This window comes from Cucurbita pepo, chromosome LG08, assembly GCF_002806865.2.
Source record: "Cucurbita pepo subsp. pepo cultivar mu-cu-16 chromosome LG08, ASM280686v2, whole genome shotgun sequence".
Classification (NCBI taxonomy): Eukaryota; Viridiplantae; Streptophyta; class Magnoliopsida; order Cucurbitales; family Cucurbitaceae; genus Cucurbita; species Cucurbita pepo.
In genome coordinates this window covers 3,180,817-3,198,003 of record NC_036645.1, presented here as the reverse complement: position 1 = coordinate 3,198,003, position 17,187 = coordinate 3,180,817, and the positions used below count along the sequence as shown (strand labels likewise).

General features: G+C 32.2%; 3 protein-coding genes across 5 annotated transcripts; 2 read left to right on the top strand and 1 right to left on the bottom strand.

Moving 5' to 3' along the window:
• The first annotated feature begins 356 nt into the window (after window positions 1-356).
• On the top strand, window positions 357-4,965 carry LOC111800618 (peptidyl-prolyl cis-trans isomerase CYP18-1). Of its 3 annotated transcripts, none has more exons than XR_002816001.1 (6): window positions 357-385; window positions 512-586; window positions 1,934-2,095; window positions 2,310-2,468; window positions 3,194-3,419; window positions 4,712-4,965. XR_002816001.1 is itself a non-coding variant. In XM_023684396.1 (5 exons), the coding sequence occupies exons 1-5, from the start codon at window positions 383-385 to the stop codon at window positions 3,275-3,277; spliced, it is 483 nt and encodes a 160-aa protein (XP_023540164.1). In that variant the 5' UTR covers window positions 357-382; the 3' UTR covers window positions 3,278-3,544. The 3 variants fall into 3 exon arrangements, 1 of the variants encoding a protein (XP_023540164.1); XR_002816000.1 differs by lacking the exon at window positions 4,712-4,965 and adding an exon at window positions 3,738-3,778; XM_023684396.1 differs by lacking the exon at window positions 4,712-4,965 and having other exon boundaries at window positions 3,194-3,544.
• Window positions 4,966-8,496: 3,531 nt separating this feature from the next.
• On the top strand, window positions 8,497-9,497 carry LOC111800599 (protein LITTLE ZIPPER 3). Its single transcript, XM_023684370.1, has 2 exons — window positions 8,497-8,813; window positions 8,927-9,497. The coding sequence occupies exons 1-2, from the start codon at window positions 8,716-8,718 to the stop codon at window positions 9,138-9,140; spliced, it is 312 nt and encodes a 103-aa protein (XP_023540138.1). The 5' UTR covers window positions 8,497-8,715; the 3' UTR covers window positions 9,141-9,497.
• Window positions 9,498-12,175: 2,678 nt separating this feature from the next.
• LOC111800922 (4-hydroxy-tetrahydrodipicolinate synthase, chloroplastic-like) lies at window positions 12,176-15,442 on the bottom strand. The gene is made up of 3 exons (XM_023684841.1): window positions 14,981-15,442; window positions 14,515-14,610; window positions 12,176-13,387 (listed from the first exon to the last, which is right to left on the bottom strand). The coding sequence occupies exons 1-3, from the start codon at window positions 15,064-15,066 to the stop codon at window positions 12,460-12,462; spliced, it is 1,110 nt and encodes a 369-aa protein (XP_023540609.1). The 5' UTR covers window positions 15,067-15,442; the 3' UTR covers window positions 12,176-12,459.
• Between the last annotated feature and the right edge of the window lie 1,745 nt (window positions 15,443-17,187).

The following is a 17,187-nucleotide window of genomic DNA, read 5'->3' as shown; positions in this document are numbered from 1 at the left end:
TTTTTTCGACTTTATTTATTTTTTGTTTTTTAGCCGACTAATTTCATTTAATTTAAATATGGTAATTAACGATAAAAATAATAATTTTAAATTATTTAGAAAAATGGAAAGGTATTAATAAAATATTTTTAATTTAAATGTGTTTTTGAAATATTAACAATAAAAAATAATTTTAAATTATTTAAAAAAAAAATGGAAGATTTAAAAGTCGACATTTTTGGTTTAAAATACCAAGTTTACGAAGTTTATGATTATATATTTATTTTTATTAATTTAACTTACTCACTTAATAATTGATATATATATATATATATATATATATATATATATATATGTTTAAATGTGTTTTTGAATTTCGCACGTTCGCAGAGCGGATCTAAAAATGGTGGGTATTATTCTCTCTCGTCGTCATTTGATCGAACACCTTGGCTTCTTTTTCTTTCAGCTGCCCATCCATGGAGGAATTTCATTTTGTGCCTCTGATTTTCCATTTTTCCATTTGTGTTCACAGTCTGTTACTTTGCACACAAATCTCGGCGACATCAAGTGCGAGATCTTTTGCGATGAAGTCCCGAAATCTGCCGAGGCAAGTTCATCGCTCGTCTCCTCTATCTTCTTTTGTTAAGTTTACTCCATGTTTCATGGATGTTCTTGTTTAGGTTGGAATTGATAAGTGATAATTTGTTTTTCTCATCTTTTTGTATCCGCAAAGTTGATCGGATTCTTCTTTAACTCTGGTAGTGATTAGTCGTGGAGAGAACTTAATTCATCGAGATGCACTGTATTCTCGAGGAGCTAGGTTGCAATTTTTTGTGAAAGCTTTGTTGATTAGTTTTTGCAACTACTGTATTTTCATTTAATTGGAATTTCTACGAAACCTCGAGCGCGCAGTTTTTGCTAGTTGCTAGAGTTTTATGGCTTGTCATTTTTCTTTAGTTTCACTTTCACGGTGGGGGTAGATGATAGAACAAAGAAATACTACTGGTACCTGTAAGTAGTTTCTGGGCAAATGGTTTCATTGAGATTAAGCTAACGCCTAATTGACTTCTGTTGACATACGTCAGTAATGAAAGTTAGTGTGCTTTCTCCTTTGTTGTTTCAAATGAATGGAAGGTTCTGAAGTTCACTTAACCTGAGCAATTTTGGCATGGCATGTATTGGTAATTACGTTGAGACGTTATTAGATAATTCCCATTGGTTTTGGATAATGCATTGGTTTATCGTGTTTTTTGGATTGGCTTTGAAAATAGAGAGGTAGCAAGGTTATGGGTATGGATATTTTCCATATGATAAGCGTCAGCAAGTTTGGATTTGCAATGCTAGAGGTCTTTCTAGGATCCTTGCAAACTTTCACAAATAACGCTAACAAATGATTTGATCGAACTTTGAATCTATAATGGTCACCCTTAGATCCCAAGACAACTCGCTCCAAAATTAGCTTGATCAAGACTAATCCAATGAATCGATTTTACTTCAAACCTAAACCAAGATTTGTAAAAGAAAGATAACACCAAAAGGCCTCTTGAATCTTCTTTGTCTTGCATGTTGTAATTGCTCCTTCGGGAACATACGGTTGGATTCATATCACCATATTTAGGAGGTATTGAGCTGTAGACATCCGAATGATATCTTTTTTAAGGCCAATGTATATTTGCACTCATGAAAACTGGAGAGTTGTCAATCCTCTTTCAGTTTTTCTTTTGTAGCACAAGAAGCTGTTTGCCATTTTCCGAACAGTTTTTTCCTTTGCATGTTTATTTGCAGCTGAGCTTGTTATCCTATAATGTCATCTTTCTTTTGTACGTGGAAAAATGTTTTAACGTTAGAGTGACCAGAAAATATTGGCTAGAATTCTGCTTCTGCTCATCTTGTGTCTGCTAGATTATTGTTGTCTGCAATGTTCATACTAACACTAATGTTTTATTGGTTATAGAACTTTTTGGCACTATGTGCTAGTGGCTACTATGATGGAACCATATTCCACCGAAACATCAAAGGTTTTATGATACAAGGTGGAGATCCAACAGGCACGGGAAAAGGAGGAACCAGCATATGGGGCAAAAAGTTCAATGACGAGATAAGAGAGTCGCTCAAGGTATGTAATATGATATGCATCATGTCATGTAGCAGTTTACTAAACTCGCACGTCTTAAGACGAGAGACGCTTATTCAATGAAAATTTGCATCCCTAACCATTCTGGTGAAGCTGAGATCCAAAGTGGAAATTCAAGAAGCCTTCCGTCCTAAGCTGTTTATATGTTAGAATCTGATTCTTATTCTAAAAGGTTCTTTCTGTTCTGGTTTTATAGCACAATGCAAGAGGGATATTATCAATGGCTAATAGTGGAGCAAATACGAACGGAAGCCAATTTTTTATAACTTACGCAAAGCAGCCACATCTGAATGGATTATACACTGTGTTCGGCAGAGTGATTCATGGGTTTGAAGTACTTGATATCATGGAAAAGGTACGATTTTTGTTTCAATAATACTCCTAAAACTTTAAAAAGTTTAAAAAATAACTTTAATTAAGTTTGAATAGAAAACTTTAAAAATTTGTCTAATTTTTTACCTTCCAAAAACGTTTAAAAACGTTCAAAAACACTTTTACCATATGGAAAACGTTGAAGTTTCATTGATACTTTAATCATTTAATTGTATTCATAAGATGCAATTTTTACATTTGTCTTCCTGAATTGTGAATGTTAATCTTGGTTGTGTGATTAATTGAATAGTTGGTGAGTTTTTATGTTATTTTGATCTTATTCATCTTTCTATTTCTTTCTCTATATTATTTGGTGATTGTATTTGTGCTAATTAAGTAAGCAACACCAATCTTGCGGATGATATTCTGACGTTCTTACTTCATATTAATTAAAACTTAGATCATACACTTGTGGTATTGCATTGAATAATTTTACGCTACACCAACGAAGAGAATGTCATTGGTATTTCATTTAAAACGCAATGGTATTTTTAAAGATTAGGGGGTATCTATACTTGTTCGGCTGATATATGTGCACAGCTTTGCATTTAGCTTGTTGGGTATGATCTGAAGTGCGACTAGCATAGTCTTTAGCTAGCGAATTACTGTTTTTTCATCGCATCTGTATACACTTTTGAGTCAACTGTTAAAAATGTTTAAATTCTTAGCATCTGCATAAATGTCTTGCTGATGTATAGCTTGGTGCAGACTCAAACTGGATCGGGAGATCGTCCTCTCGCCGAGATCAGGCTCAATCGGGTGACGATACATGCTAATCCTCTTGCGGGTTAACCTTTGAACATTGGATGAAAGTCTCATTATTCAAGAAGTGGCATTTAGCGTTAGCATGAAAAGCTCTGCTAATCTGAGAGGGGTTCAAAAGACAGAATTAGAAGTAAACCATACAAAACTAACAGAGAACGGGCTTGCAGAGGTACTTTTGAATTTGCAAGTATCGTTAACTTTATGTATATTTATTTAAGCTTAAATTATGAACTTGGTCTCTATGGTTTTGAGAAACCTAAAATTTAGTCTTTAGGATTTTAAATCTTCATATTATTTCCTATACTTATGCCTTTAACTTAGCCATGTAAATAGAATCATCAAATGCCGAATAAAGAAGTTGAGCCTCGAAGGTGTAGTAAAAAAAAGTAGTGACTCTAAGTGTCGAACAAAAGGCGTACTTTGTTCGAGGGCTCCAAAGAAAGGAGTCGAGCCTCAATTAAGGGGAGGCTGTTTGATGGCTCTATAGGTCTCAGGAGAGGCTCTATGGTGTACTTTGTTCGAGTGAAGGATTGTTGAGGATTGTTGAGAATTGTTGGGATGGAGTCCCACCTTTCATGGATTTATAAGTAAAGGAATACATCAAGTTTGGAGATGTCGGAGCTGTAAATATGGTGGCGTTTATTTGATATTCTCATATCTTCTTGAGGTACCTTCCTTTTGTGCATCGATTTTAGATATATCCATTATGTAAATATCTGAGCTTTCATTTTCTTGTTACCGGTGAATGATTAATACTGCGTAATATATATAAGATATTGACGCAAAAGTTGTTCCACAGCCCAAGCTCACCGTCAGTAAATATTGTCTCTTTAGGCTTTCACTCTTAAGCTTCTCTTCAAGGTCTATTAGGAAGAGGTTTCCACACTCTTATAAGAAATGTTTCGTTCTCCTCTTCAACCGATATGGGATCTCACAATTCACTCCCATTGGAGCAGCATCCTCGCTAACACACCGCTCGATACTTAGCTCTAATACCATTTGTAATACCTCAAGCTCACCGCTAGCATATATTGTCCTCTCTGGACTTTCCCTCAAGGTTTTAAGGCGTGTCTACTAGGGAAGTTTCCACACTCTTATAAGGAATGTTTCTTTCTCCTCTCCAATTGATGTGTGATCTCACAATCCATCTCCCTTGTAACAGCCCAAGTCCACCTCTAGAAAATATTATCCACGTTGGTCTGTTACTTATCACCGTCAGCCTCACGATTTTAAACACGTCTACTAGAGAGATGTTTCCATACTCGGAACATTTTGTCCCCTTCTCCAACCGATGTAGATCTCACACATCATGTTCCTAAAAACATTTAAACAACAGCCTTCAGCCCGCGTTATGAACCAAACCGAACCGAACCGATGGCAATTTGATACATATATATATATATATATATTTTTTTTTTTAGTATATCAGCCGGTTAATCTTTTTCTATTTGTTTTTTATAGAATTGGAGGGTGAGATCCAAGAAGTGGTTCAATCATTGCTTCATTGAAACTCATATTCGGAAGCATAATAATACCCAAAGAGCAGTGGGAGGTGGCACCTCATCCTCTTGGATTGGCTTCCTCCTTGTCACACAGGTATTGACTTCTCACTCATCCCACTTCATCTTCAACTAATTATGGCTTCCCATTGTCTGGACTTTTGCTTCAAATAATAATTACTCAAACGAACATATATTTTTTATTTATCATATCTAATTTAATATCACTTCTATATATTTTTTAATAATAAATCATTGTATCTTTTTTTTTTTTTTTCTTAAAAAAGTATTTGGGTTTAATTTTTTTTCTTTTTTTTTTCGTTTCCCCAACTTCTATTAAAAAAATTAATCTATGAAATTATTTTTTTTTTAAAAAAAAATAATATATTAAAATGCCATTTTGGTTCGTGTATTTCGAGTTTGGTTGGTATCTAAAATTTAATTCTTATACTTTCATTTAAACTTAAAATTGGTTTTATAAACTTAGAAAACATGTTTATATGGTGTGTTGCAATTTTGATAAAATTAAATTTGTGAAAGTAAAGTAAAGTAAAGTAGAAGTGGTGAATGGGTTTGGTTGTTTTGCAAAGCAATATTGGAAAATTGAGTTTGGGAGTTTTGGATTCGATTCCTGTGGACTTAAGTGAACCGACGGCCCAATCCTTTGACAAAAAGGACATTAACTTTTAAATTTTTGCACAAATGCCCTTTTACATTGTGTTTTTATCAAATTAACCCTTTTATATTGGATAATTATGGTTAAGGTTATATATACTATATTTAATAAAAATATAAATATTGTATTTGTTGTTTACTAAATTGTGGTGGGTTAGGCACCCAATCTTCCCATGGTATTTGAGGGCAAACAACATAGCGGTTCCGAGAATTTGAGTGAAATAAAAGAGGTTGAAACGAGAAAAATGATGTTTATATGATACCATTTATAGTTTCTTATTTTTTTTTTTCTTTGTAAATTAAGTTAAACATGAACTAGTTCGAATTGAATTAGAAAGCTACGAGTTCAGGGCATGCGCTAGCGAACCATAGGGTTGAGGTCGAAGCCCCAAAAAAATTGGGTCTTTTCTCCTTTACCATGAGGTTGATCGACTATGTTCAAATAATCTTGAAAATAATTTCTAAACGATGAGTGTATCCTTAATAGTAACTTTCATGTGGTCATAAAATGTACATAATGAAGGGGTATTTTGGTAATTTCATAATGACATTAAAAATAAAAAATAAATAATAAAAAAAGTTCACGTGGTTCTATTGTTGATACATTCATTATGGTTGGGAAAAAAATTTCGTAAGAGATATTATTGTAAATTGGATAAGAAATGCAATGATGAAAATAGGTGAGATGATGATTATGAAGAAGAAATAAAGAAAAATAGGAAAAATAATTTTTTTAAAAAATAATAAAAATAAAAATTGTTTTTTAAAAAAATTTAAAAAAAATTGTAACAATATTATGGGCAGGTGGGAGTGGATAATTGAATATATATATATATATATATATATATATATATATATATATATATATATATATATATACCTGTAACCCTAATTTAACTTAATTAATTTTACAATTTTTCATTTTAAATTTGCCTTTTTTTTTTTAATTATTATTGCAATTTTAGGATTGGATTGATGGTGTTCATCAGTTGAGTTTATATTTTTTTAATTTGAACATTGTATATTTGTCAACTTTAAAAAGTATCTAATAATTTTTAAAATTTTTAATTCTACGGGTTTTATTTATTTGAAATGTTTAAAAGCTTGTTCTAAATTTTCAGTTAAAAGCTTCGTTTATTTAGTATCTAAACATATTTTATTATTTTATTTTATAAGAAATTAATAAGTGAGTCCATGGCTATGTCAAAATTAGTGCAACCTATTTTAATAAGATAGAATTCATCCGCTTTTGTATCAATGGATATTTCAATAGAGTTTTGTAGAAGCTATTTATAGCATTTACTTTTGTTTAAACGGGAGCAATTGCTGAGCAAATTGTTCCTGTATCACCTTATTTGAGTAATAATAGTTTCATATTTACTCACACCTTCACGAGACTGTGACATGGCTATACAAGTTTGTCGGTTCTAATGGAATTTTATTATTTAGTAGGGAAAAAAAAAATCCTTTATTCTCTTGTGGTCGCATTAGGATGTTATGAAATTAGTTACCATTTTGTCGTCTTTCAAAATATTATTCTTCTTTTTATCTCTCTTGCAATATATATAAACAAATTAAAAAAAAATTAAATAGCGATTTTATTTGAAAAAAAAAATTATATATTAATTTTCAACTAATCACTTATTGGCATATTTTGTAATTTTCTTTTATATTCATTAAATAATATTTAACACATTGAAATTAAATAATATAATAAATTATTTATTATTTAAGAGGGATCATTTTTCTCCATCTATCTTTAATAATAATAATAATTTAATATTCAATCTAACTTTCAAAATCCTATAATTAAATTTTTTAATTCTTAAATTTCAAATTTGTTAGACACACAATTATTATTAAATATAAATTTATTTCGTATCCAATAAATAAATTAATTAATTGTAAATTTTTATATATGGTAAAAAAATATTTAAAATTAAGAGAGAAAACTTCTAAATTTAATATAAAACCATTTTAAAGTAAATGGATATACATGCAAAAATTAAAATTAAAATTAAAAATAAATAAATAAATAAGCTAGAGAATATTCTCCTTTCTTTTTCTTTTTCTTTTTTTGATGATGGTTTTTTATTTTTTATTTTTTATTTTTTTGGGAAAAGAAATGATAAAAACTTAGTGATAATGTTATTGGCGCTAATTTCCATTTTTTTTTAATTTCATATAAAACACAAAATTCATTTATTTTATTTATTTATTATTTGTGTTCATAAATAACGATCATTCATAAGAATATATTTTTGTATTTTATTTTTCATTAATCAAGCGTGACTTTAGTACTACGTGACCTGATTTTATTGACTACAAACATTTACTTTTGTTTTTTTATTGTTTTTTTTTTTTTTTTTTTTTTTTTTNTTAATATCAATAGTCGATGGATATGATGGTTAAATTGTAAATTCAATATCAATAGTCCCTCGGGTTAGCATTTTGTGAAATAATAAGAAATCATTTGAAAAAAAAAATCTAGAATTAATAATAATAATTGATTCGAGCAAAAATATGGTTAAAAAATACGTAAAATAATGGATAATTACCGTTTATACCACGTTTTTTTTTTCCTGTCTCAACGATGAAAACTAAAAAATTAAATACGTTTGGTTTGCAATAATTATAGGTTGGGAACTACTCGGGTTAGTTTGTAAGAATAGTGAAGCGATTCAAGATAAGTACTTATTGTGGACGTGTTGCAAAAGAATGTCCAAAGTCAACCTGAGGTAAATTTCTTTTCTTTTTTTTTAATTTAAATTTAAATTTAAACATTTCTTCATTTCCTAAACTTTTATATGTATGTTAAATTAGTTATTAAACTTTTAAAAATATTTAATAAGCGTTTCTACTTTAATAAATTCAATAAAATTTTATTTTATATTTAATAAATTCATAAATATAAATATAAAATTGAGAATTTAATGTTTTGATTTTATAATTAATAGAATTATATTTTAAAAAATATATTAAACATATTCGATCATATTATATATAAAATTAAAAATGTTAGGGTATATATATATATATATATAATGTGTGGAATCAAAAGGTTCATTTGAAAGGGGGAGAAATTTGTCCGTCTCTCTCTCTGATCATCTTGTAGTTCTGAATTGTTCGTCATCTTGCCTCCTTTGCCATCATGATTCCTACTGTAATCATTGCAATGAAAAGCCTCACTTTCTCTCTCTTTCTATTCCGATTTCTTTTTTGTTCTTCTCTCTTCTATTTAGACTCTCAATTCCATTGCTCTAACCAATTCCGGATTCAACTTCCACAATAATGTGCGATTCTTCTCGATTCATGCTCCTTTCCTGCACTCGTTCCTCTTTACGTTGCCGCCATCGCCGCCGGCCGATTCGACTCTACAGGCTTTTCAGGTGATTGATTTTTTATTTTTTTTTTTCTTCTTCTTCTTCTTCTCCGTTTGTTTAATCTGATTTTGTATTTTGTTTTTACGGAGTTTTGTGTTTGTTTTGGTGCTCTGTTTCAGGAGGATGAGATTCGCGAAGGATCGGACCGGCGTTAAGGAAGAGATGGAGATCGAGAATTTGAAACTGTACATGGAGAATCAAAGCATTATTGAGGAGAACGAGAGGCTGAGAAAGAAGGCGTTTCTTCTTCACAAAGAGAATCAGGTTTTGTTATCTCAACTCCAGATTTTGTCTAAACGAAAATCGCAGCCTAACTCCGATTTGAGCGACTAGCTCGAAAATTAAATCATCTATAAGGATCGAGTAGAGGATTTTTCAACGCTATCGTAACTTTCGTGCTTCCGATTTCTTTTTCTTTTTCCTACGATTCCTTGGTTTGTAATCTGTCCTTATGAAAATAAATTAGGTTTTGATTTAGAGGGGAGGGGAATGAATAATCAAGGATAAATTCAGTTTTTAGGGCATAGATTTTGAGAAATATAGTCATGTGAAGAAATATATCATGAACTGTTGCAATTGTAATTGTTAAGGATAGAGAACTCTGTACCGTCAAAAATCGATCGATCGATCTAAATTCTCCATTGATGAATCTTTCTTTATTGAAACTCCATTGAAGAAGCTTTGGTTGAACGGTTTGATCTTGAAGCAAAAGAATGATTTGGTTCTTGGAACTAAAGCTTGAATCCAAATGGTGTAAAGGGAGTGTAGCATCGTTCTAGAAAGCGTTGCTTTTCGGAAAGGCAAAGTCTCTCTTCACTCCTTTTAATTCTTGTGCCTTTTTTTTTTTTTTCAAAAAATAATAAATAAATTATTCTACCTATTATTTTATTATAAAATTAAAAATAAAGGGTTATGAAGTGGTAAATGACTAGTTCCTCGATTCCATTTACTATGTAAGTTGATATTAATTCAACAACAAAAAATTATAACTTTTTTTTTTTTTTTTTTTTTTTTTTTTTNGTATAATAACTGTATACTATTTTTAACTGTGTGACTCATATATTAGTTGATCGATCAAATAAAAAGTTCAAGGATGTAACTGCAAAATGCAACAACTTATTAATCAAATTAATCGTAACAAAATGCAAGAACTTATTAATCAAATTAATCGTAACAAAATTCAAGAACTTATTAATCAAATTAATCGTAACAAAATTCAAGAACTTATTAATCAAATTAATCGTAACTGAATTCAAGAACTTATTAATCAAATTAATCGTAACAAAATTCAAGAACTTATTAATCAAATTAATCGTAACTGGGTCAATCCATTATATTTAGTTATTCAGTGAAACCAATAATTTATTATTGTAACAGATAGCAACAAACATTTCATCTTTAAAAAGTCATCTTTTACTCCAAATGTCTTTTGGATAAAAATACGAACTCCCGGAAAATCCATTAAGTCCCATTAAGTCATCTCTTGTGATGAACCAAGAATCCAAAGTGTTTTTATTGTATATCCATGATAAGCCGTTTATATATACATATTGAAAAATCTAATTTAAGGGTGGTCTTTTCAATAATTATTTTATTATCTAAAATAGACTCATGCTAACTATCTTCATAAATTAACATAATTATTAGTTTGTTTTTAATTAAATCTAAATTAAAAATAAATTAATTCAATCCATTCAAAATCTATAATTTAGTTAAATTTCATAAATCATCTCATAATATGCGGCTTCATATCATGATTTTAAGCCTATATAAAAAAATTATAAAAAAGTGAAATATACAAGAGGGGAATTTTTTTAAAAATTATACCAAATATATATAATTTAGGCTTAAATACCCAATCACATTATTAAAACTTATATTAAAAATAATAAAACTTGAGTAAACTGAACCTTGTTCCTACGTGACACGTGACAAGATCAAAATTGATCCCTTGCCAAACTAATTTCATTGTAACTCTTTGACAACACAAAATCACTCTTTGACAACACGAAATCGATTAGTCACTTGTCAATCTATTTTCATTGTAACTCTTTGACAACACAAAATCACTCTTTGACAACACGAAATCACTCTTTGACAACACGAAATCACTCTTTGACAACACGAAATCACTCTTTGACAACACGAAATAACTCTTTGACAACACGAAATCGATTAGTCACTTGTCAATCTATTTTCATTGTTCAAACTCTTTGACAACACGAAATCAATTAGTCACTTGTCAATCTATTTTCATTGTTCAAACTCTTTGACAACACGAAAAAACACTCTTTTGACAACATGAAAAAATAAAAAATAAAAAGCTAGGAAAATAATATTAGAGTGNTAAATACCCAATCACATTATTAAAACTTATATTAAAAATAATAAAACTTGAGTAAACTGAACCTTGTTCCTACGTGACACGTGACAAGATCAAAATTGATCCCTTGCCAAACTAATTTCATTGTAACTCTTTGACAACACAAAATCACTCTTTGACAACACGAAATCGATTAGTCACTTGTCAATCTATTTTCATTGTAACTCTTTGACAACACGAAATCGATCAGTCACTTGCCAATCTATTTTCATTGTTCAAACTCTTTGACAACACGAAATCGATTAGTCACTTGTCAATCTATTTTCATTGTTCAAACTCTTTGACAACACGAAATCAATTAGTCACTTGTCAATCTATTTTCATTGTTCAAACTCTTTGACAACACGAAATCAATTAGTCACTTGTCAATCTATTTTCATTGTTCAAACTCTTTGACAACACGAAATCAATTAGTCACTTGTCAATCTATTTTCATTGTTCAAACTCTTTGACAACACGAAATCAATTAGTCACTTGTCAATCTATTTTCATTGTTCAAACTCTTTGACAACACGAAATCAATTAGTCACTTGTCAATCTATTTTCATTGTTCAAACTCTTTGACAACACGAAATCAATTAGTCACTTGTCAATCTATTTTCATTGTTCAAACTCTTTGACAACACGAAATCAATTAGTCACTTGTCAATCTATTTTCATTGTTCAAACTCTTTGACAACACGAAATCAATTAGTCACTTGTCAATCTATTTTCATTGTTCAAACTCTTTGACAACACGAAATCAATTAGTCACTTGTCAATCTATTTTCATTGTTCAAACTCTTTGACAACACGAAAAAACACTCTTTTGACAACATGAAAAAATAAAAAATAAAAAGCTAGGAAAATAATATTAGAGTGAAATGGTAACAAAACAGTTTAGAAAGAATTTTTAAAAAATAAAAATCCTAGAACCTAACGTAAAGGGAAGCTTTGGAAATAGGCTCTCGCAGAATCAGAACAAGATATCTCAACAGAATGAGGCCAACAACCAACAGGCATATCCCCTTCTATAATAAAATGAACACACTATTAGTAGACGCCAAGAAACCACTTGAAGACTTCTAAAACACGTCCATTTATTCATGATCATATCATTATTATGACTACAAATTCAACAACTCATAACAGCCTTTTACTATACCAATTACTAGAGACAGACAAGGAACAAGAAACTTTTAAGAGTTAAGGGCATGGAATAGACCTGAATAACCCGAACAAGCAACGCAGCTTGTAGGCCTCGACAACTCTTGGCAAGGATCCGCATCATTAGTATCGACTAACCAAAATGAAATCGTCGTCATCGAGAACTTGTACGTCTCTTTCCCCGACGAAATTCTCGCGCCCAATTTGCTTGACCAATTTCACAAACTCCTCCCTCTTTGCTTTTGGAAGAGGTACATAGGGTAGCCTAAACACAGGCCTCACGACCCCGAGTTGAGCGAGAGCTGTGTTTAAACCAATCGGGTTGGGTTCGAAGAACAGCCAGTCCATCAAAGACAATAGTTTTGCGTTAAGGGAAGGATTCTTCCCTCCAAACATAAGCTCTCTCATTAAACCCGGCACCAAGTTGCTAGTTACAGAAATAACTCCAGTTGCTCCATGATTCCACCTAGCATCGTGACACTGATCGTCGTTTCCACTCCAAACCACAATTCCTTGGTTGGTATACTGCTCAACACGATCATTCCCGACACATTCCTTCACACCTGCAAGATTGTTGCTTTGAGAAACAGCTTGAATGATATGTGGGGGAATATCTTGGCCAGTTCGCGATGGTACGTTGTATATAATCGATGGGCCCATAGAAAGCACACAATTGAAGTGTGAGATCATTCCTTCAATGGAGGTTTTGCCATAATAAGGATTTATATGAAGAGCAGCATGCATTCCAACTGCAAATCCCTGCTCAGAAGCATGAATTGCTTCTCTTGTAGAGTTACTTCCAGTGTTGCCTATTACCTTGATTGATCCACCAAAACAGTTGACAGTGTGACCAATAAGCATTATGTGTTCATCCCAGCTCATTAACTGACCTTCACCAGTTGTGCCACCCACAATCACACCTTCAACGCCATTTTCAATCTGCCGGTTCAGCAAGGCATCATAAGCTTCTAGATCGAACCTACCATCGGGAAGATACGGTGTCTTACAGGCAGTTATAAGTCTAAGAGACTTGATATCATCTGTTGACGTCCTGCAAATGAGAGTTGGAGAAATTGAGCCAAATCCAGGATTGTTCATAAACTTTCTTTCTCATATTCAAACAGTTGTCTAACCAAATTATATACCAATGCGAATAAATAATCCTAACTCAGCTGATACACCAGCACAGATTCATTTCACAAATATTCTAGAGCCAGGGAAACCATTTAGATATTAATTACATAAGTCAACAGAAGGATGTCAATAGCTAGTCACATTTCACAACAGTTGTTGATTTCAGAATTTTTATTATTGAATTCACACCATATACCTATCCCCTTGACAGTATCTCCCGAAAAAAGAAAAAAACGTGTGGTGGGGTATGAACAAAGTTGGTCATTTAAATCTTTCTCAGACAGCAATGATAATAAAGAACGGTTCAGTTGTTACATTATATTTAACCAGTGAAAGAAAGTAGGCAAGCATATATTGTTCTCTTTGGGTTTTTCCTTTCGGGCTTCCCCTCAAGGGTTTTAAAATGCGTCTACTAGGAAGAGGTTTCCCCACCCTTATAAAGAATGCTTCATTCTCCTCCCCAACTAATGTGGGATCTCACAATCCACCCCCTTTGGGACCCAGCGTCCTAGTGGCACACCGCCTTGTGCCCACCCTCTATCGGGGCTCAGCCTTCTCGCTGGCACATCGCCCGGTATCTGGCTCTGATGCCATTTGTAACAGCCCAAGTCCACTGGTAGCCAATATTTGGGTTTTCCCTTTCGGGCTTCCCCTCAAGGTTTTAAAAATGGTCTATTAGGGAGAGGTTTCCACACCCTTATAAAGAATGATTCGTTTTCCTCCTCAACCGATGTGGGATCTCACACAGTCTTGTGCTACCATATATCCACCAATTGAGGAAACTTGAGCTCGTTGATTAAAAATGATTTTAATAGTTCAAATACTATTATGAACTGGCGAAAACAGAAAGCCAACTGATAAGAAGACGAGAAACAAGTAAAGCCAAATGCAACCTAATGCAAACAGCCCACATGTAAACACAATTCGAAATACCATCTACAGACATTAACACAGTTCACGAAGAGGGGGTTGGGTTCCCAACATAACATCCATGAGAGAGTAATTTGGCAGAGAAACAATTCTTCTATAAATTAAATAGTTCACCTGTTCTTGACTTCCAAACTGCGCATTGGAAGATGTAAATCGGGTAGGATGGCAGCTTGTGGAGACCTCCATCTGACAGTCCTCTTGGTACATTGTCTGACAGTAATGAAGTAACATTACATAATTTGACAAGATATCGATCAGAAAACCCTCCATTTCTAATTCAACCATTCATTCACAATGAACCAAATTGATTTTCTACGTTACCTTCCATTTACACTTTAAGAAAATAAAAAATTTAGAAGGCAACTTAGATCGAATTGCGATACAACCCTCGAAGAAGCAACTCTATTCGCGTCATTTTAAAGCTTATTGGCCAGCATCAATCAGTGCGGATAAACTATTCATTTCTTACAAATAAAATATATCAAGCCAGCTACAAAAATGACGTATGAGAATTCAAATCAATTAAAACCAAATAACTTAACGCGTTGTTTAATAACAAAACCGAAAATCGTAGGTATACCTCGGGCATCTATCCTTGCAGTTGGGACGCAGAAACTGAAGAGCTTGCTCCCGCAAGCACGCGCCGTAGCCTTCAACAGTTGTCATCTGCAAAACAGCCAACCGAAAACAAAAACTTCCACAGATAAGGAAGTATCTTCACGCACCAACCAGATTGCCGGATTCGATACCGGAAAAGGAAGATCGCCGGAGAAGTTTACAGAGTGATGATGGCGACAATTGTGATAGGAGCAGTGGTCGTAATTGTGGTTGAAATAGGTCCGGTGACAGAATGTCGAAGGTAGCAGCTGGCAAAGTCCATGTGATTGACCTTGAATGGAGAAAAGCTTCGGATTGGAATAGCCGAAGAATCGAAGCTTTTGAAGGGGGAATTTTAATGGCGGTAAAGTAGAACTGAGGGATTACGGCTAGGGCTAGCGGTGGGATGGCGAAATCTTTGAATGGGCTTTTGATTTCGGGAAAGGGAAAATTGGGCTACCGCTCCAATAACGTGAAATTTTAAATGATTAATCATTAAAATAAATTTAAAAATTTTAATTCTAATTTAATTTTTATTAATTTAAAAGGATATTATGAATAATATTCCTTATTTAGTTATTTTCAAAATAAATTTAATAAAACTACAAAAATTTATGCTCTCTAAATAATTATTATAATAATCAAACTTGTTATATTCCAAAAATTAAATATAATTAATTTCAACATTAAATACATTTATTTTAATTTATTATAATTTCTTCTTTTAATTCTCTCGAGTCACTAAGAGATCAACCAACACGCACGTTAATTGCAATGTCACATTGAGCACTCTGACAACGGTGCACGCCCGAACAATACTATATTGGCATAATAGACTGGATACTAATCTAGGTAGCCGAGCGGTATGAATACATTTTGTTTACGATAAAATGTATTATTTATTTTATTTTTATTTAATTTCTTGATTATTTATTCTCCGACCATTCTTAAAAATATTTTTAAAATATTTTTAAGTTAATTTTTTAAAATATATATTTTGAAAATTAGTAAATAGAGGTTTTAGTAACTAAAATTTTAATAAATTTATTAAAAACAAAAATTTGAATAAACTACGACAACACCTCAAACCAATCTAACCTAAAAAATTTATGTTTTAGTTTAAAAATTTACAACCCGAACAATTAGGTTGAATCTAAAAAATGTCTCAACTTGACCCACCCAACCCACGAACGCCCGTATCGTAGGCTAAGATATGCAAGAATATTGTAATATTCTTTCGTTCATGTCCACATATTCAACTTTAACCAAATCTCGTACTGTTTTAAGCATATTGCAAAGCATGACAAAACGTCTCGTCATATATTGTATTTTTATGACAACATAAGTCCACCTCGTGGATAAGTTGGAAGAAAGCTAATTGTCTAGTTAAAACGTCTTTTTATATTTATATTTACTCGTTGTACAAATATTTTTTATGAAATCTATCCTTACGGAATATATAATATACGTTACCAGTCTGAGATATAGTCAGGTCACTTACTTTTTGTTGAAAACTATATGCACAGTCCAACACGAGTTCTTCCATATGAGATCTCATATTGGCTGGAGAGAATAATGAAACATTCTTTATAAGGTGTGAAAATATCTCCCTAGTAAACACGTTTTAAAATTGCGAGGTTGATAACGATATGTAACGGGCTAAAACGGATAATATCTATTAGCTCAAATGGTATATGAGTTGGTCACCAGACATTACGAGCACACTAATTGGAGTAGGGTTAGACCCTCTTCGTAGTAGACGCATTTTAAAAGTCATGAGGCTGACAACGCTACATAACGGTCTTAAGTGGACAATATCTACAAGTGGTGAGTTTGAGCTATTACAAATGATATTAGAGCCAGACATCGAGCGGTGTGTCAGTGAGAACGCTGGCCCCCAAGGGAATTCTCTCCCTAGTAGGCACGTTTTAAAACTGTAAGGCTGACGCTAATACATAACGGGTCAAAGCGGACAATATGTGCTAGCAGTGGACTTGAGCTGCTACATTCCAACATGTTTTGTTCTCGCTTACATGCATCCTACTGAAATTTTCAGAGGTCATATAATATAAAATTGCTCCAAGCAAAAACACGACAAACCGTGAAGGTCGTATGATTGAGTCACCAAAAAATTATTTTAATTGTTTAAATAAATATATTATTCAACCAACCAAAACCCAAATTTCCTAC

What these genes read in the sequence shown, in the direction of transcription:
- LOC111800618 (XM_023684396.1), top strand. An exon ending in AGATAAGAGAGTCGCTCAAG is followed by an intron (nt 2,096 to 2,309) that starts GTATGTAATATG and finishes CTGGTTTTATAG; the next exon opens with CACAATGCAAGAGGGATATT. An exon ending in TACTTGATATCATGGAAAAG is followed by an intron (nt 2,469 to 3,193) that starts GTACGATTTTTG and finishes AGCTTGGTGCAG; the next exon opens with ACTCAAACTGGATCGGGAGA.
- LOC111800599 (XM_023684370.1), top strand. Translation starts at nt 8,716, where the DNA reads ATGTGCGATTCTTCTCGATTCATGCTCCTTTCCTGCACTCGTTCCTCT. An exon ending in CGACTCTACAGGCTTTTCAG is followed by an intron (nt 8,814 to 8,926) that starts GTGATTGATTTT and finishes GCTCTGTTTCAG; the next exon opens with GAGGATGAGATTCGCGAAGG.
- LOC111800922 (XM_023684841.1), bottom strand. Translation starts at nt 15,066, where the DNA reads ATGACAACTGTTGAAGGCTACGGCGCGTGCTTGCGGGAGCAAGCTCTT. An exon ending in TGCAAGGATAGATGCCCGAG is followed by an intron (nt 14,611 to 14,980) that starts GTATACCTACGA and finishes CATTACTGTCAG; the next exon opens with ACAATGTACCAAGAGGACTG. An exon ending in AGTTTGGAAGTCAAGAACAG is followed by an intron (nt 13,388 to 14,514) that starts GTGAACTATTTA and finishes TCTCATTTGCAG; the next exon opens with GACGTCAACAGATGATATCA.